At 43.0% G+C, this 20,098-nt stretch overlaps 1 protein-coding gene and 1 pseudogene across 2 annotated transcripts in view; one reads left to right on the top strand and one right to left on the bottom strand.

Annotated features, from left to right (window-relative positions):
- SCP2 (sterol carrier protein 2) overlaps window positions 1-20,098 on the bottom strand; it is a 90,597-nt gene that overhangs the window by 58,852 nt on the left and 11,647 nt on the right. For both annotated transcript variants that reach the window (XM_058655265.1, XM_058655273.1), the window contains 5 exons: window positions 19,097-19,168; window positions 11,495-11,626; window positions 10,016-10,080; window positions 9,185-9,311; window positions 8,453-8,516 (listed from right to left, as the gene is read on the bottom strand). In XM_058655265.1, coding sequence (XP_058511248.1) covers window positions 8,453-8,516; window positions 9,185-9,311; window positions 10,016-10,080; window positions 11,495-11,626; window positions 19,097-19,168 — 460 coding nt within the window. The remainder of the gene's footprint in view (window positions 1-8,452; window positions 8,517-9,184; window positions 9,312-10,015; window positions 10,081-11,494; window positions 11,627-19,096; window positions 19,169-20,098) is intronic.
- On the top strand, window positions 15,928-16,093 carry LOC131479577 (small nuclear ribonucleoprotein G-like; annotated as a pseudogene).

Raw genomic sequence — 20,098 nt, 5'->3', positions numbered from 1 at the left:
TCCCTTAGCATTATGGTTTCCAGTTTGGCCCATTTGGCCACAAAGAACTGCATTTTGTTTTTTTTAATAGCTGAGTAGTATTCCATGGAGTAGATGAACCATAGCTTTCTTATCCAATCCTCTGTTGATGGGCATTTTGGTTGCTTCCATGTTTTTGCAATTACTGATTGTGCTGCTATGAGCATAGGAGTGCATGTTGGTTTCTCATAAAACAATTGTTCTGGATATATTCCTAGGAGTGCTACTGCTGGATCATACGGTATGTTGAATTTGAGTTGTTTGAATATTCTCCATACTGATTTCCATAGAGGCTGTACCAGCCTGCAGCCCCACCAGCAGTGGAGTAGGGATCCCTTTTCCCCGCAACCTCGCCAACAAGTGTTGTTGGTGCTTTTATTCATGTGGGCCAGTCTTACTGGCGTTAGGTGGTACCTCATTGATGTTTTAATTTGGATTTCCCTTATTGCCAGGGAACTTGAGCATTTTTTCATATGTTTATTTGCCATTTGGGTTTGTTCCTTTGTGAAGTGTTTGCCCATTTCCCGTGCCCATTTCTTGAGTGGCTTGTTTGTTTTGACATTTTGGTTGTTTTGTAGCTCTTTGTATATTCTGGAGATCAGCCCTCTATCACCTATGTCGTGTGCAAAGATCTTCTCCCATTCTGTGGGTTGCCTTTTTACTTTGTTGATTGTTTCTCTAGCTGTACAGAAGCTTCTTAGTTTGATGAGGTCCCAATTGTTTATTTTGGTCTTGATTTCTACTGCATTTGGAGTCTTTTTTAGGAAGTGAGGGCCTACCCCTAAGTGTTCCAGTGTGTTTCCAACATTTTCTTCCAAAAGTTTGAAGGTTTCTGGATGTAGGTTTAGATCTGTTATCCATTTAGATCTGATCTTAGTGTATGGTGAGAGATGTGGATCTATTTTTTTGTTTCTGCAGGCTATTAACCAGTTGTCCCAACAGCATTTATTGAACAGACCTTCCCATTTGCCTGGATTGTCGTTTGTCCTTTTGTCAAAGATTATTTGGCTGTATCTGTGTGGGTTTCCTTCTGGTGTTTCTATTCTGCTCCATTGATCTTCCTCTCTATCTTTGTGCCAGTACCACGCTGTTTTGATAACCACTGCCCTATAGTATGTCCAGAGGTCCGGAACTATGATTCCCCCTGCTAACTTTCTGTTCTTCAGGATGGTTCTAGCTATCCGTGGTTTTTTGTGCTTCCAGATGAACTTTTGGATCATTGTTTCCAGTTCCATGAAGAATGTTTTGGGCAATTTGATTGGGATTGCGTTGAATGTATATATTGCTTTTGGCAGTATAGACATTTTAATGATATTGATTTTACCTATCCAGGAGCATGGGATGTTACTCCATCTTTTAAGGTCTTGTTCAATTTCTTTTTTAAGTAGTTTGTAGTTTTCTTCGAATAAGTCTCCTACATTTTTGGTTAGATTTATTCCCAGATATTTCATACTTTTCTCTGTTATTTTGAATGGTATCTTGCTGGTTAAGTCTTTTTCCATCTTGGGGCTGTTCGCATACACTATGGCTGTTGATTTTTGTTCATTAATTTTGTACCCTGCCACTCTACCAAACTCTCGTACAAGTTCTAGCAGTCTCTGTATTGAGTCTCTTGGCTCTTCTACATAAAGAATCATATCATCTGCATATAGTGAGAGTTTGACTTCTTCGTTTCCCATTTGGATTCCTTTGATTTCTTTTTCTTGTCTTATGGCCTCAGCGAGTACCTCTAGGACTATGTTGAATAGTAGTGGAGAAAGTGGACATCCCTGTCTTGTTCCAGATCTCAGTGGGAAGGGTTCCAGCTTTTCTCCATTCAGTCGCAAAGAAATATACTATTTGAATATGTGCAATACCATATATGTGCAAAGTGTTATATTAGAAATGTTGCCCAGCATCAAATCCAGATACCATCAGGGGCTTTCCCTATGGAATTAATAAGCCACTCAGGACACCTGCACCCCATATTGGGAGTGCCAGGGAACAAGTTCCAGCTCTGCCTCTGACACCTCCTTCCCTGTCACCCTTTGTGGAAGACCTGGATAGAGTTCCAGGCTCCTGGGTTCAGCTGGCCCAGCCTCAACTGTTGCATTTGGAAAGCGAATCAGCAAATGGAAGAACTTTCTGTCTGCCTTCATATTTTTTCAAATAAAACAATTTTTATTTGCTGTTTTTAAAAATTACTTATTTTCACTTAAAAGACAGATTTACAGACAAGGAGAGACAAGAGAGAAATCTTTCTCCACTGATTCATTCCCCCAAACAGCCACAGCAGCTGGAGCTGGGCAAGTCTGAAGCCAGGAGCTTCTGGGTCTCCCATGTGGGTGAAGAGGCCCAGGCACCCGAGCTATATTTTGCTACTGTTCCAGTCACTTTAGCAGGGAACTAGATTGAAAGTGGAGCAGCACCCATATGGAATGCCAGCACCACTGGTAGAAGCTTAACATGTTATGCCACTATGTTGGCACTAAATAAAACATTTTCAAAAAGAAACATAATCCTTAGAAAACAAAAACAGAAAAAAAAACTCTAACTTAAGGCTCCCTAAAAAATGTATATTAAATGAAAATATACATAAAAAGCCTAACACAGAGACACATACTTGGAATTTGATAAAACTAGACGCTATTACTTCATTGCCTGGTTCCAGTTACATGGCATGAACTCAGGTCTTAATGGATGAATTTTATTGTTCCAACCTTTGGTATGTGTGCTGCTGAAGCAAGCATAATAGATGGATTTTATTCAGCAAGCATTAAATACATTCTAGAGCTGGGCATTACTTTAAGCACTGGGGATTCAAAGATTATGCATCTATAATGTGTTTGATGTGGTTTTCTTCAGATTTTTTATTTTTAAAAACTGAGGCCCACAGAAAGAAAGGTAGGTAAAAAAGCATGAATAAGTTTGGATTTTTCTTTGGAAAATAGAGAAAGATATAGCTTCCACTCACTAATTCACTTTTCAAATACCCACAACAGCCAGGGTGAAGTCAGCCCAAAGCTCAAAGCCAGGAATTCCCACATGGTGGCAGGGACCCAAGTGTGGGAGTCATCCATTGCTATGAATATATTTTTTAAAGATTTGTTTATTTTTATTGGAATGGCAGATTTACACAGAGAAAGATTTTCCATCTGCTGGTTCACTCCCCAACCGGCCACAACAGCCAGAGCTGAGGTGATCCAAAGCCAGGAGCCAGGAACTTCCTCTAGGTTTCCCTTGGGGTGCAGGGTTCCAAAGTTTTGGGCCATCCTCTATTGCTATCCCAGGCCACACGCAAGGAGCTAGATGGGAAGCGGAGCAGCTGGGACACGAATCATAACCCATATGGGATCCCAGCACATACAAGACGAGGACTTTAGCCACTATCATGCTGCTCTCTACAAGCAACATTTTAACCATTATACCAAATGCCTATCCACAAATTATTTTTTAGAATATAAATGACCATGTTGTTCTATCAGAGTAATAGTCAATGACACTAAAGTAATTAAGATGTATCCCAGTTACTAACATGCAAGTTTGAATTGCTCACAACAAAATGAGGGAAGTTATGAAGAATTACTCAAAATGTTAACTGTTACTACAAACTAAACTTAGCACAATACGGAGCTGCTATGGTGGGGCAGAGGTAGACAAAGCCCATGCCTATGACACTGGCATCTCATGCAAGTGCTGGATCATGCGCTCCCTATTCCACTTCTGATCCAGCTCCTTATGATAAAAAGTCTTGGCGCAACAGCATAGTGGTTAAAGTCCTTGCCTTGCACGTGCCAGGATCCCATGTGGTTGCCGGTTTGTGTCTCAGCGGCCCTGCTTCCCATCCAGCTCCCTGCTTGTGGCATGGGAAAGCAGTCGAGGATGGTCCAAGGCCTTGGGACCCTGCACACGCTTGGGAGACCTGGAAGAACTGGCTCCTGGCTTCAGATTGGCTCAGCTCCAGCCAATGTGGCCACTTGGGGAATGAACCATCAAACAGAAGATCTTCCTCTCTGTTTCTCCTCCTCTCTGTATATCTGACTTTCCAGCAAAAAAATAAAAAATTGTTTAAAAATGTGTGTAAGAATGGCTCAAGTGTTTGTGCCCATGCCACCCACATGGGCGATCTAGGGGAAGCTCCACTGGGAGTAAATTAGTGGACAGAAGAGTATTTTTCTCTGTCTCTCCCTCTGAGTTCTTTTTTTGTTTTGTTGTGTTTTGTTCTTTCTTTTCTTTTCTTTTTTCATGATACAGTTCCATAGGCTCAGAGTTTCTCCTTCCATTCTCCCCCTCACGCCTCCTCCCCAGTTTTCCCCTATGACAATGCTATAGGCCTTCAACAACTGTCACAAATCCATCATTCTGCTATGCGGGTGTATCATGACATTGTAGGTATAGACAATGGTAGACAGGACAGCATAATATTGTCAAAGAGTTTTGTTGGTAGCCCATCTTATATTCAGAAGTAGACATGCATACTACAATGTATCTTCACTTTGTGATAAGCTTGTCTCCATTATACAGTTCCTCTAGATGACTGTATGTACATGCATGTTTATCTATATATCTATTGATCTTGTATTTTGCATGAAGGTTGCCTTATGTCAGAGAGAACATACAATATTTGTTCTTTTGGGACTGACAGCTAAATACTTTTATATTTTCTCATGCATAGATATTACAGTGAAGACCACAGTATTGATTTTATAATTAAAATTCACTGAGCATAATGGTCTCCAGTTGGGACCATTTTGTTGTAAATGGTAGAATATTGTTCTTTTTAATGGCTGAATAGTATTCCATGGAGTAGATGCACCATAATCTCTTTACCCATTCCTCTTTCGATGGACATCTAGATTGTTTCCATGTCTTCACTACTATGGATTGTACTGCTGTAAATACAAGATTGCAAGTCACTTTCTCTTATGCAGATTTAATTTCCTTCAGATATATGCATAAAAGTGAGATAGCTGGGTCATACGGATCAATTTTCAGTTGTCTGAGAACTCTCCATATTGACTTCCACAGTGGTTGTACTAGCCTACACTACCACAGACAGTGAAGTACCTTTCTCCACATCCTTGTCAACAGGTGTTGTTAGTTGAGTTCTGAATTAACGCCAATCTCACTGGAGCTGGGTGGAACCTCAATGTAATTTTTATTTGGTCCAGGTGAATGACCTATCTCGTGTATCATTGGATTATGTTGGCTAGTATCTTGTTAAGGATTTTTGCATCTGTGTTCATTAGGGATATGGGTCTGTAGCTCTTTTTCTGTTGTGTCTCTATCTGGCTTTGGCATTAAGATGATGATGGCTTCATAGAAAGAGTTTGGAAGGATTGCTTCTCGTTGTATTGTTTTTAACAGCTTGCACAAGATTGGGGTAAGCTCTTCTTGAAACCTTTGGTAGAAGTCAGCAGTGATCGAACTTGAGCTGCGGTTACGCAACAGGGTGGAGTAATCCACCATGGGGGGAGGGTGCGGGAGGGGTGGGGAGAATCCCAGTACCTATGAAACTGTATCACATAATACAATGTAATCAATGAATTAAAAAAAAAAAAGAAGTCAGCAGTGAAGCCATTTAGTCCCGGGTTTTCTTTGTTGAGAGGAATACATGATCCCTGATTCAATCTCTGTCCTTGTTATAGATTTGTTTAGATTATTAACTATATCATGATTCAATTTTGGTAGATTGTATGTGTCCAAAAATCTATCCATTTCTTCTAGGTCTTCTGAATTGTTGGTGTATAGTTGCTTCTAACAGTTCTTGATTATTCTATGCCTGAAGTATCCATTGTTACATTCCCTTTACTGCTTCTGATTCTATTGATTTGTATCTTTTCTCTCCTTTTTTGACTAGTTGGGCTAATGGGGAATCTATTTTGTTCCTTTTCTCAAGGAACCAGCTCTTTGATTCATTGATCTTATGATCTTGTTCCCTATTTGGTTTATTTCTCACCTTATTTTGATTACTTATTTTTTCCTGTTCATCTTGGGATTATTTTTCTACTGTTTTTCTAGCTCTTTCAGATGTATTGTTAGCATGTTTTCTTTGTGCTTTTCTACTTTCCTGACATAAACGTTGATTTAAATTATCCTCTTAACTGCCATGATTGTGCCCCACAAGTCTTGATACGTTGTGCTGATGCCTGCATTCATTTCAAGCAATTTTTAAAATTTCCTCTTTGATTTCTGTATAATCCATTGTTCATTTAGCAGCATGTTGTTCAGTCTCCAAGTATTTGCACATCTTCTAGGGTATTTTGACTTGTTGCTCTCCAGTTTTACTCCGTGACAGTCTGAGAAGATGCTGAGCTGACATTTTTTCCATTTTAGGATCTGGAACAAGTCACTCCATTCTCTTCTGGCCTGTAGAATTTCGTCTGAGAGGTCAGCTGTGAGTCTGATTGGAGTTCCTCTGTAAGTTAATTTTTTCACATGCATACTTAAGTAACTTTTCCTTATGGTCAACTGAAGAGAACTTGATTATGATGTATCATGGTGAGGATCACTTTTGCTCAACCATATTTGGAGTTCTGTGCTCCTCTTATATTTTGTTTCCAAATTCTCTATATTAGGGATGTGTTCAATCATTCTTTCACTGAATACATCTCGGAACCCAGCTTTTCTTTCCATATCTTCAGGCACTCTTATAACTAATGTTCAGCCTTTTAATGGTGTCCCTAACCCCTTGGATGCTTCTCATAGCTTGATTCAGTTCCTCTTCCAGCTTTTTTACTATTTCAGAGTTATTACAGAAGGTATCTTTCAATTCTGAGGTTCTTCTGTCTCACTCATTCTATTACTGAAGCTTTCCACTGAATCACTTCATTTCTAATAATTCAGCTTGATTTTGTTTCAGTGTTGCTATTTCCTGGGTGACATAGTTCTCAAACTCCTATATGTGCTTCTGCTTGTTTTAAGATTTATTTTTATTTTTATTGGAAAGTCGGATGTACAGAGATAAGGAGAGAGGAAGATCTTTCATCTGTTGATTCACTCCCCAAGTGGCCACAATGGCTGGAGTTTTGCCAATCCAAAACCAGGAGCCTCTTCCAGGTTTCCCATGAGGGTGTAGGGTCCCAAGGCTTTGGGTCATCCTTGGCTGCCTTCCCAGGCCACAAGCAGGGAGCTGGATGGGAAGTGGAGCTGCCGGGATTAAAATCAGCATACATATGGGATCTCAGTGCTTGCAAGGTGAAGACCTTAGCCGCTAGGCTACCATGCCGGGCCCATTTCTCCTTGTTTTTAAGAAGCTTTATAACAATTTTTTAAAAGTCTTTATCCAGCAGTTCTTCTATGTCTTCCTTAGGTTGACTCTGAGGTTGATATAGAATTTTGCTCCTTCGCAGGGGAGGTGTAAGTAACCTTACTCATTGTTCCTATGTCTCTTCTTTTGCCTTTGGCCATTACAATTAGCAGATTCTTCTCCTTGGTTTTTAAGCTGAGTTGTCCACATGTCTACAGGTTGACTTTACTGATCCCGTTCAATGAACCACTCTTCATTTTCTGTCATTCATGTCACTCCCTCCAAGTGAGTTTCAGTCCCCGGTTCCCATACTGTGTTTCTACCATGGTCTACACAGCCCCAGCTCTTGCCTCACCACTCTCCAACCCCTGTGATCCCATGCTGTGGCTATACCATTTGCCCGCTCAGTCTTTCTCCCACTTCTGATTCTAGCAGGCAATGGGATTAGAGAGACACCGGCTGTAACTTTAGTCTAGATCACATGGTTATCAGTGGTACCCATTGCATAGATTTTCTTTTTTTTTTCCTCTTCTTGCCAGAACCTGCTAGCAATTAGTCTGGGTGCAACCTGCACCTATTTTAGTTGGAATCATGAGATGCCAAGTCAGTACTGTTTTGCTGGTGGGATCAGTGTAATGTATTGGGCCAGAAGTGAGTTTTCCCTTGGTTTACCTCATGCACACCTTGCTATTGTCTCTCCCCCAACAGCCTTTGTCCCAGTTCACAAAATAGCACCCAATGAGGCACTGGTGGGAATATGGGCCACAAAATTCAAGCTGTTCCCACTCCCAACTGCCTGGGCTCTGCCTCTCGGTTTCTGCTCATGGAAGGATCAAACAAACCAGCAGGACCTACAGTTCTATGGCTGGGCTCATCTTCCGAGTTCCCAGTGAACTCCCCTTCTCACCTGACTGCCAGTGGAGCTCCCTGATTTTCAAATAAATAAGTAAATTTTTTAAATTATCAAAATAAATTCACTACAGCTGAAAAGCAGGATCAATCATATCTTTTAGTACTAGTCATTCACAATCTTACGTAAGTAATTAAGCCTAAATGACATTTTAAATATAAAGAAGCCAAAATCTAGAACTCAGAGTAGTCAAAAGTCAATAACATCTTCAAGGTCTTGCACTTCCAAGTGTACAATATGCATATTACAAGATAGAATGACACAGGTGTTCATTATCTCATGTCTGAAATACTTACGGGTTATTAACTGAATGTTTATGATTTTTCCACCCAATTTTTGCAAAGTGTTCGATTTTTGTTCCTGTAGAGAAAGAAAACACCCTTTAGTATGTTAATATTCTGGTTTTTTGTTAGCAAATGGTAACAATGGCAATGGCATTCTTTCCTTTCTGATTACTCTATTCTGGCTATCAATCCTCGCGATTTTTTTCCTACAAAGAATGCTGAATTTTCACAAGTAATTATCTTTCTTATTTCGTAGCACATGAAGCATAAGCTCAGAACCACACAATAGGAGGAAAATCCAACTAAGACAGGTCGGTTGCTGGCCATCAAAGAACTGGGGTGGACAAAACAAAAACCAGACATGAAATGTTAACCTCATGAAACACCACCGAATGAAAGATGATGATAGATTCCTGATGGATTCAAACACTACAAATCAGCTCTGGCAAGATTTCTGTCTTCTGACTGTACTGAGAACCAATCAGCCTTCGTTTATAGGCCACAATTAATAGTGTTAGCTGTCCTTTTTCAGTTTCTTACTATGCCATACTCTAGGTACTGAATGTCCTATATATAAATATTTTCTTTACACTGAAATTCTACAGGGACTACTTCTTCTATGTGATTTAGGAACCATTTTATGTTTTATATATCCTGGTGTCCCCCAGCTTATTAGTAAACATCTGTTGCTTCTCACCACATGTACATAACCAATCTTGAATCCTCGAGTTCTTTTGAACATACCATATTTTTCCATATGTTCTTTTCCAGCAGACCCAAACATCTGAGGAGCAACTGGGTGGGCAGACAACCCATGCTTATTGATCAAGACTTCAAGATGCTTATCCATTGGATTGGTTCGATCTGAAAACTAAGAGAAAGGGGAAAAAACAAAATTTAACAAGTAGCCGTTGAGGCCAGCACTATGGTGCAGCCACTGCCTGAGCACTGGCATCCTTTGGAGAGACAGTTTGAGTCCTGGCTGCTTACTTCTGATCCAGCTCTCTGCCAATGCATCCGGGAAAGCAGTGGAAGATAGCCTAAGTCCCTGGGCCCCTGCTCACATGTGGGAGACCCAGAAGAACTCCTGGCTTTGGCCTGGCCCAGGCCTAGAAACTGTGGCCTGAATGAAGGTCCAGCTTGCACACTCAGCTTCTCTCCTTTGCCAGTTTTCCCAGGGTTTGGAACTCCACTCTAAGATTTTTTTTAATCAGTGGAGGGATTGGCTACAAGAACTTGGATAAGCCTTTATCCAGAACCAAAAGTCTCACACTTTAATTTTCTACAAATTTGATGCATAAATGAACCTCAAATTGAGTCACCTGACTTCTCTAAATACTGGTTTCAACAATCAGTAAAATAAAAAATTTGAACTAAATCACCTCTAAGATTTTTTAAAGGTTTTAAAACCTAAAGATCTATGTGTATACACACATTTCTGGATTATACTGACTAATTTCATAACTCTGCAAAATGGTGTTTTACATTGCTTATTCATGGGCCCCAATAACCACAGATAGGTCACCTCTTCCCACAGCACTACAACAGCGCCAAGTAACAGTGAACAAGACTCACTCTTCCTTTAAGAGATCCCTTTTCCATCTTCTCAAACCCAAGAGCCAAAACACAGTCTGCCATACCTTAAAGAAAATGTAATTATTTTTAGATTCAGATTTTCACTCAAAATACTATTAAATACCACAAGTGTGCCAATTTATATTATAATATGCAAAAATGTATTATAACCCTACAAAATTGTATAATAAATAAAAAATTACTAAGAAAATTCTTACATATCCTATACAGGATAAAAAAAAATCAAGATGGTACTTACCTCTTCCCTTGAGTCTCAATGTCCTAATAAAATTTCTGACTACCATGGAAATGTGCAGAAACCACACTTGACGTCTAAAACATTTCAGAGGAAGGATGTCCTATGGTTTCAGTGTAGCCCCGATAGCTTCAGGGTTTGGGAACTTGGTCCTCAATGGGGCAACACTGGGAAGGGGGAGAACCTTGAAAAGTTGGTCCTGGGGACACATTTAGTACTGTGGTTAAGATGTCACATAGGACACCCATATCCTACAACAGAGTGCTGGATTCACGTCTCAGCTCTGCTTACAATCACAGGTTTTTCTCTGATGAGTACCCTTAAGGCAGCATGCTATGGATGACGTAAGTGCCTGGGTCCCTGGCACCCACATGGCAGACCATGACTGAATTCGAGGCCCCTGGCTTCAGCTGGCCTAGCCCCAGCTGTGGCATGTATTTGGGAAGTAAAGCAGCAGGTGGAAGGTAGGCCTCCATCTCTTCTCTGACTATATCTCTTAAATAAATTTTTTTAAATTTAAGATAAAACATTTAAACTTACAGCCTAATGAGGGGGCCACTCATAAGTCACTAGAGACAGACCTCAAAATGAGTATAGTTCTTGTGGGACTCTGACTGGTTCCCACTTTATAAAGGGGTGGTCTAGTCCCTGAAATATCCCCTGACAAACAAAAATTGCAGTACTTGTTATATAGAAATTGTACAGCTGTAATGCAGAATACTACATTATTTTTTTCCCAGAATTATGCTTTTGTCTAGCCTACAGCACAGGCAAAACAGTAAATTCAAGATCAATATCTTACTCAGACAATTTTAACACTATACATCATAATTCCTGGAGAAAGTTCCAGATTATGGAATACTTCAGATATTGGATTATTCTAGATTTTGAATTGTTGACTAAGAGATACTCAGTCCCTATAAAGCCCTAATAATAAATCCTATGATTACATTTATAGAAATGTTCGAACTAGGCAAATCCAGAGACAGGAAACAGATGGGGAGTAGCTGCTAACAGAGGTTTCTCTCTGGGGTGAGAAAATGTTTAAACTTACATAATGGAGACAGTCACATAACAATGAATATACTGAACTGTATCACTTTAAAGGGTAGTTTTATAATGTGAGTTACACATAAACATTTTTTATTCCCAAGAAATAATCTCTGACCATCCGGAGAAACGATTTACATTTATGTCAATATGCTGAACAAACAAGCACTCACCTCCCTGAATCAGCTGCCGGGCCATAAACAATGCGGTAGAACCAGTTGAACAGTTATTGTTGACATTAATTATAGGAATTCCAGTCAGTCCCAAGCTGTGATAGACAGCTCTTTGCCCACTAGTAGAATCGCCTACATGGGAAAATAAACAAAACTGCAGTACCCGCAGCACAGGAATTATGGAGCTGCAATGCAGAATACTACATTAATTTTCTTTCCAGTATTATGCTTTTGCTTAGCATACAGCATGGGTAGAACAGTAAACTGACTATCAACATCTTACTAAGATGCACTATGCATCATTACTGTGCAAATAAAAATAATTCTCCAAACAAATATTGTGGGGCTTTTTAACAAAACATAGAAGCAATAAATTAGACACAAGAATTAATATTTCATTTACAACTGCTGGGAAGGTATGTAACATAGTGCATAAAACCACTCGCAGGTCTTTGACACGAGCATCCCATATGGGTGCTGGTTCCTGTCCCATACGCCCCCCTTCTGACCCAGCTCCCTGCTAGCCTGGGAAAAGCAGAAAGATGACCCACATGTTTGGGTCTCTACCACCCACATGCCTGGCTCAGCCCTGACAACTGGAATAATTTAGAGAATGGATCAGCAGATAGAAGAGATCTCTCTCCCTCTCTTTCTCTCTCTCTCTGTCACTTGCCAAGACACCCTAGGGGAAAAAAATGTAATCCATGTAGAATATGCGCATGACTTCTCAACCCAAGCAATGCAACCAGGGGCAGACCTGTCAGAGCACAGTGACAGGGACATCTGTCCCCAGCACAAACGAGGAGGTACAAGATTTCTTTTTCAATTCATACATCCTGCATGTGTTCACTAACCTTCACTACTAGAAATCTCTTTACATCTCAAAGGAAGTTAACTCTGGATATGTACAAAGCTTCATCACAGCAATACTAGGATAGCACATAACAGTATTTTTATAGTAAACAGAAATTAGAAGTAAAATGACTAAAGTAGGATAACAGGACCACAACTAAACAAACAGTAGTAGATTCCCAAGACCAGAGCAGCAAGTGGGCACTAAAAATGCTGCTGTGGGCTGGGAGAAAGCAGTGATGTCAGCCAAAGCATACATAGCTTCAGTCACAAGATAAAGTTTTGGGATTCTGATGGACAGCATGGGTGCTGATGGATATGCACTTGGTTGTGGTAATCATTATACAATGCACATGTACATCAAATCACATTTTATACCTTGAATATACTTTTTATTGGAATAAAATATTTTTAGAAGTTGTAAAAAAAAGAAGACTGGGAACATCCCATATAACCATTAAAAGGTAACAGATTGAAAGTATTAGGATACATTTAATCAGTGGAATATAATGCCCTGTTAAAAGAAAGAGAGAGAGAGAAAGTAAGAAAGTTCTTTATGTAGCAGTTGGAGTCCTGCTGTTCCACTTTCAATCCAGCTCCCTACTAATGCACCTGGAAAAGCAGCAGAAGATGGCCCAACTGTTTAGGTTCCTATATCCACATGGGCGATGGGGAACAAGCTCCTAGATCCTGCCTTCAGCCTGGTCTAGCCCTGACTGTTGTGCTCCATTTGGGAGCGAACCAGCAGCCGAAAAATTCTTTCTCTTGCTCCCTCGCTTGCTCTCTGTAACTCTGCCTTTCAAATACATAAAACAAATCTTAAGGAAAAAAAGTTCTTTATGACATTATTTAGAAGCTGCAATTTAGAAGGAGCTCAGCATTATGGCCTAGTGGGTAAGGTTACTGCTTGTAATGCCAGCATTCCAAACAGGTGCTAACTTAAGTCCCAGCTGCTGATCCCACTTCTGACCCAACTCCTGCTAATGACCTGAGAAAAGCAACAGAGAATGGCCCCTGTACCCATGAAGTCGACCCAGAAAAAACTGGCCTTGGCATGGCCCAGCAGCACTGGTAATTGCAGCCTTCCAGGGAATAAACCAGTGGATGGAAAATCGATTATACTTTTTTGTCTCTAACTCTTTCAAAACACATAGAGGGGGTTAGTGTTGTGATTTAGCTGTGGGTAAAGCTGCTACCTGTGGTGCTGACATCCCATATGGGTGCTGATTCAAATCTCAGCTGCTTTATTCCAATCTAATAACTGGGAAAGCAGAAAATGGCCCAGGTGCCTAGCCTCCTTCACCTATGAGGGAGACCAGGAAGCAGCTCCTAGTTGGCTTCCATCCAACCCAGTCCTGTCCACTGCAGTTAGTTGGGGGGTGAGCCAGAGAATAGAAGATTCTCCCTCTTTCTCAGCCTCTCAAATGAATAAAATAAACCTTAAAAAATAAATTTAACAAAAATTAAATGTGTGCCAAGCCTGGCTAGGGACCTCACGCCGCCCGTCAGGTGGCTGCAGTGTGTGCCAATGGCCTCCCAGCAGTGCGCTCTGGGGACTTAGGGATGGTACAGGTGCAGGCAAGCAGGGACTTGAGGGTTCCTATCTAGGTGAGAAATTACCATTGAGGGACTTCTATAGACAAGGCCTCTGTATGTGCAGTTAAGCAAGGGGGCTGAGATCAAGTAGTTTGGAAGGGGGAACGGGAGCACCTTTAAGGATCAGACTGAAGTACCAGCACACGTGGGAGACCTGAGCTGGGGTAGTTAGCATCAACCATCACCAAACACCACTCACTGGCACACACTACAGCTAGAGCTAGGGGCTTATCTGGCAGGACCAGATCACAGTACCCACCAGTAAGAGTCAGAACAGGGAATGGGTGATGTTAGGCTTAGCCATGACACTAACCAGCATGTGAGAGAATCAGGTCTGGGGGCAGAATTTGGGTGGGGGGCAGAGAGCTCACCCATGTGGACAGCAATCTCCACTGGCACACGCAAGAACTGTGGCTGGAAACAGGTCTCATTGGGGAGCTAAGAGGTTGGAATGGGGACAGTGGGCTGGGCTGCACATGAGCAGTCTCCCTCGGCAGGAGTGTGGACTGGGTCTAGGGAGCACCAGACTGGGCTAGACACAAGCACCCATTGGTACTCATGAAAGCCAGGGTGTGTTAAGAACGGCTTGGCTAGATCTTGGCTCCAGCTGAACCATGTGAGAGCTGTGTCTGGGTGTGGGCCAGGTGGTTGGGCTGCAACATCTAACTGTAAGAACCAGAAATGGTGTGAGCTGGTTGAGCAAGGACACTTCTCTTGCCAGGACAAAAAGTGGACAAAATCAACCTGGGCAAAGGACCCAACAGTATGCAAGAGAACTGCCACTGGGAGGAGATCTGATAGAGTAGCTTGGGAAACTCCTTTGTCAGGATACAATCCCTGCAGGTAAGCACAAGAACCAAGGCAAGGAGCAGTCCAGACCAGGTCAGGTTACAGTACCCACTGGAATCATGTGGGTCAGGTCTGGGGACAGACCAGGCTGGGCCAGTTCATGACATCCACTGGCAGATCTAAAAACCAGGACGGGATGCAGAGGAGGCCACCTGTGTGGTGGGTGCTAGGTCCGTGAGCCCCGGGGGCAGGGAATCCGGCAGGACCCAGGTTGCCTGTGCCAGGACCTTGGGTCTGTCTGCAATAACAGACCTCCTCAGTGGAAAAGACAGAGCAGTGGACGGCGAGCCCTGATGCACATGAGATGCGGCAGCCCTGGGGCCTACAGAGGACATCTGGTACCACAGCAGAGGAAAGCGAACAGAACAAATTGGACAACTATCCCAGCTAAATGATGAAAGCAATTATTTGGGCAAATGGAGACTCTAAGGTCAACTATATCAACCAATGGACATTGGAAGGGTTTCCTCATCCTTGGACTGGTGAGATTGACAGCATTTCAAAACTATCAAAACTACCTAGGGCTCGGCGTGACAGCGTAGCAGTTAAAGTCCTCGCCCGGAACGCACCAGGACCCCATATAAGTGCCAGTTCTAATCCCGGTGGCCCCGCTTCCCATACAGCTCCCTGCCTGTGGCCTGGGAAAGCAGTCAAGGACGGCCCAAAGCTTTGGGACCCTGTACCCGTGTGGGAGAACCAGAAGAGGCTCCTGGCTCCTGGCTCCTGGCTCCTGGCTTTGGAGTGGCTCAGCTCCAGCCGTTGCTGCCACTTGGGGAGTGAACCATCAAACAGAAGATCTTTCTCTCTGTATCTCCTCCTCTCTGTATATCTGCCTTTCCAATAAAAATAAATTAATCTTTAAAAACCCACCTAGGTAGAATGTTCAGAGCATGTACCATATTGGGGACCCTGGGTTGACATTGGGCAGCTGTTCCCCATCCCTGGGTACTGGGGCGGTTGAGAGACTAGGTATGGCTTCTCCCCTTATTCTCCCCCGCCTCCCTGCACTGAGAAACAGGAAGAAATAGAAAATTTAGAAACAATGATCACATCCACTTTTCCCCAACGCTTGATTCTTCCTGCCCTGATCAACTATGCAAACATCATCAAAAATAAAAATTAATTTAAAAAAACAATTAAATGGTGGCAGACATGTCCAAGGAATATTGCAGAGTTGATCCCTTTATGAATCTTGTGATACATGAATGTGGAGATGGCAAACGGTGGACAAAAGACCAATACTGGAATAGTCATAATGCAAGGAAACAATATTTCATGTTAGAAGCCTTAGCTCGACTGTAATAATGGCTATTCTCGGCAATCACAATCATCTGTGGAGTGAACCAGTAGATGGAAGATTGATTCCTGTCTCCTCTTCTCTCTCCTTAATTATGCCTTTGCAAGAAATAAATAACTCTTTAGGGGGAAAAAGCAGCTGTTCAGCAAAGAAATTCATGTTACCTCTCCAAAGAACCTGTTTAAAAGCTATGTCATATGTGCTTCATATTAAACTTCCTATTAAATTTTTGTTACAAATTTGTAACTACCTCTGTATGGTATATATGGTTGCTGCTAGATACAGGTGGCTAACTTTTACAATATTTTGCTTACTTGAGAAGGGTGCATGGAGTAGGTGTAAAGAGAAAAGAAATGGACCATTACGATTTCATGATCAATGCACAATGCAAGAAAGCTGTCCCCTTTATTTATACAGAACAGTCACAAACTCTGACACAGACTTTTTATGTCATGATCAAGTGGGTGTTTCCAAGGATAATTCTGCCCTTTGTTTCACCTTAAAGCAGGATATAAGCCAACCTGATCCTGTGGTCAAGAAGTTCTCAATAGATAGCACATATCAATCAGTAACACAATCCTACTACAATCCTCATTCTACAACTGAATCTTCAATCAGTTAAGGGAGGAAATGCATCACAGAAGGAGGGATCTAAAGTTCAAGGATGGTCAATGGGGGCAGCAGAGAGAGAGACAGCATGAATTGTAAAAGGCCCTATCTGCAACATCAACTTCCAAGCTCACATTGATAGTAAAAACCAACTCCGCAGTGGCCTAAATAGATTACAGATGCCTAAATAGATTATAGATTACAATGCCTAAACAGACTACAGAATTCTCAGCAGGGTGGTCAGATGTCCACTCAAAGGCGGGTGGAACTACCTTGAGGTGGTTGCAGAGACATCCTCTGGGCCTTGCCAGCAGGGGAGCTGCTCTGTCCTCCATATCCACTTCACGGACCCCAGCACTGAGCTGCAGCACCCATTGGCATATGTGTGAGTCGGGTCTTGGAGCAGTCCAGAGCCAGTCCATAGCACATACTGGCATGAGCAAGAGCCAGGATGGGGTGCAGGACATGCCAGGCTGTATTGTAATATCTGCCAGTTTACATGAGGGCTGGGGTTGGGAGTGGGCCAGGCTGAGCCAGGCTGCAGTACCTACTGGCAAATGCCAAGACCAGGAGTAGGCCATTTCAGATTGGGCTGCAGTACCACTGGCATGCACAAGACTCAGGGCTAGGAGTGGATCTGGTAGGGGAACTTGAGGACACCCTTGCTAGGCCACTGCTTTCACTGTAAGTGTGAGAGCTGGTACTGGGGACAGGCCAGGCCTGAGGGTGGGCTGGTCTGGGGGCAGACCACGCTGGAGTAGGCTGCTAAACACAATGGCATGCATGTACAAGAGCCAGAATGGGTGCGGGCCAGGCAAGCTTGGTTGCAGCACCCATTGAAAAGTGCTGAGACTAGGTGTGAGCCATGTGAAGCTGAACTGCAGTACCCCCTAGAAGGCATAGGATCCAAAGCTGTGTGCGTGCCTGGCAAGGAAACTGTGGGCACTCCCCTGCTGGGCTGCAGCTCCCACTGCTGAGCATGAGAGCTAAGCTGGGGACAGGCCAGGCTGGTAAAGGCAGCAGCACCTGTCAGTATACATGTGGGCTGGGTCTGGAGCAAGGCGGACTGAGCTAAGCTGCAGCATCCATGGGTGGGCACAAGAACCAGATGATATGTGGGACACACCAAGCTAGGCTGCAGCACAACATGGCACACACAAAAACCAGGGCTGAGAGCAGCCCTGGTAGGGCTTATTGGGGGGATACCCCAACTAGGCCATGGCATTCACTGGTATGCATGAAAACCAGGCCTGTGACGGGCTGAGCTGGGCTAGATGAGAACACCCATCAGTTCCCGTGACAGATGGGGCTGGAGATGGAACTGACCAGGCAGCTGCATCCACTGGCATATGCATTTGCTGGTGCAGGTGACAGACCAAACCTGACCCTGCACTGTTGGTACACTCGATTCAAGTCTGAGGTCACCCAAGAACTTCCCAACTTAGATGGCTGGACTCTAACCCCAGCCACAGGGAAAATCACAGTACTTTTGGTCCAACCTTGAAATGCATGTATAGGCCAGCATGTCCAAATGCACATGGGGGACATGACAGCCAGCTCATCTAGGCCAGAAGATATTGAGTGCTTTGTCAGAAGATAGAGAGCAGAACGGTTTGGACAACTCTCCTGGCCAAGCTATGCAGGTGTCCAGGTCCGTGGATGCACTAAGGTGGACTTTATCAACCAACAGACCTTGGTAAGATTTTCTCAACCCCAGTACAGCAAAGCCAAAGACATTTCAGAACCACCAAGACCACTCAAGTAACACCCTCAAACACTCTCCCCCATAAAGTGTCATCAAATGATTGCCTCCCATGCCCGGGTGCAGATGTAGCTTAACAGCAAAGAGCAGCTCCCTCCCCTTCCCTCACTGTGGACATTCGGAAAAAAAAACTGAAATATCTGTCCCACCCAGCTTCCTCCACACCTCCACCCTCCCCACTGTAACTGGAGACCCACACAGACATACATCTCTCTCAATTATGTAAACAATACTAACTGAAATTTTTTAAAAGGAGAAAGAAAACAGAGCCCAGTGTGGTAACCTAGCAGCTAAAGTCCTCGCCTTGCATGTGCCAGGATCCCATATGGGCACCAATTCTAATACCGTTGACCCCACTTCCCATCCAGCTCCCTGTTTGTGGCCTGGGAAAGCAGTCAAGGATGGCCCAGCATCTTGGTACTCTCCACCAGCGTGGGAGGCCTGGAAGAGGCTCCTGGCTCCTGGTTTCAGATAGACACAGGTCCAGCCATTGCAGCCGCTTGGGGAGTAAATCAGCGGATGGAAGATCTTTCTCTCTGTCTCTCCTCTTCTCTGTATATCTGACTTTCCAATAAAAATAAATAAATCTTTAAAAAAAGAGAGAGAGAACGAAAATAATATATAGATTACCACATACCATAAACGTAGCCAATACATGCTTGTTCCACCGCTGAGTAAGGGATCTGCGCATCAGCTAAAGCCTTCTCACCTGTGAAACAAAAAGCTTTTAGCAGAAAGCACAGTGTTTGCTTCAGAAAATTAAAAATTAAGTAGAGAATTTTCTCAGAGTAAAACTACCTCAGCGGAGTCTGTTTTCAATTCAAATGACAAATTCTTCATGAAAGCATCCCAGACCTCTATTTTCAGAAGCCACAATTTATCCTCTTAGCTACTGTACCATTCTTTCACGTTTTCCTTTTGACACTTCGACACAATGAGATAGAATGCCATAGCTAGGAACGGAGGGTGCTGCGCAATGGTTGCTCATCTTGCAAATTCCGGATAGAGAAACAACCGCGTCTACATGGGCACTGTGGTACAGGTTAAAACGCTGCTTGAGGGCCCAGCGTGGTAGTCTAATGGCTAAAAGTCCTCACCTTTTACACATCAGAATCCCATATAGGTGCCAGTTCTAATCTTGGTAGCCCCACTTCCCATACAACTCCCTACCTGTGGCCTGGGAAAGCAGTCGAGGACGGCCCAAAGCTTTGAGACCCTGCACCCGTGTGGGAGAACCAGAAGAGGCTCCTGGCTCCTGGCTTTGGATTGGCTCAGCTCCAGCTGTTGCTGCCACTTGGGAAGTGAACCATTGAATGGAAGATCCTCCTCTCTGTATATTTGACTTTCCAATATAAATAAATAAATCTTTTTTTTTTTAGAAGGCTGCTTGGGACAACACCTGCAACTGCTAACAGAATGCCCACTTACAATGCCAGCTTCCTGCTAATGCAAAGGGTCCCTGTCTCGGCTTCGGGCCTCAGTCTATGTGTTGGGATGTCTGGCAAACTTGGCAAATGAATCAGGAAAAGGAGAATCCCCCGCTCTCTATTTCTTTCTCTCATTCTCATGATTTGTTTTTATTGGAAAGGCAGATCAGATTTACGGAGAGAAGGAGAGACAGAAAGATCTTCCATCCACT

The sequence above is a fragment of the Ochotona princeps genome, chromosome 2, assembly GCF_030435755.1.
Source record: "Ochotona princeps isolate mOchPri1 chromosome 2, mOchPri1.hap1, whole genome shotgun sequence".
In the NCBI taxonomy this organism is placed as follows: domain Eukaryota; kingdom Metazoa; phylum Chordata; class Mammalia; order Lagomorpha; family Ochotonidae; genus Ochotona; species Ochotona princeps.
The sequence above is the reverse complement of the archived record's forward strand: the minus strand, read 5'-3'. Positions and strand labels throughout refer to the sequence as shown.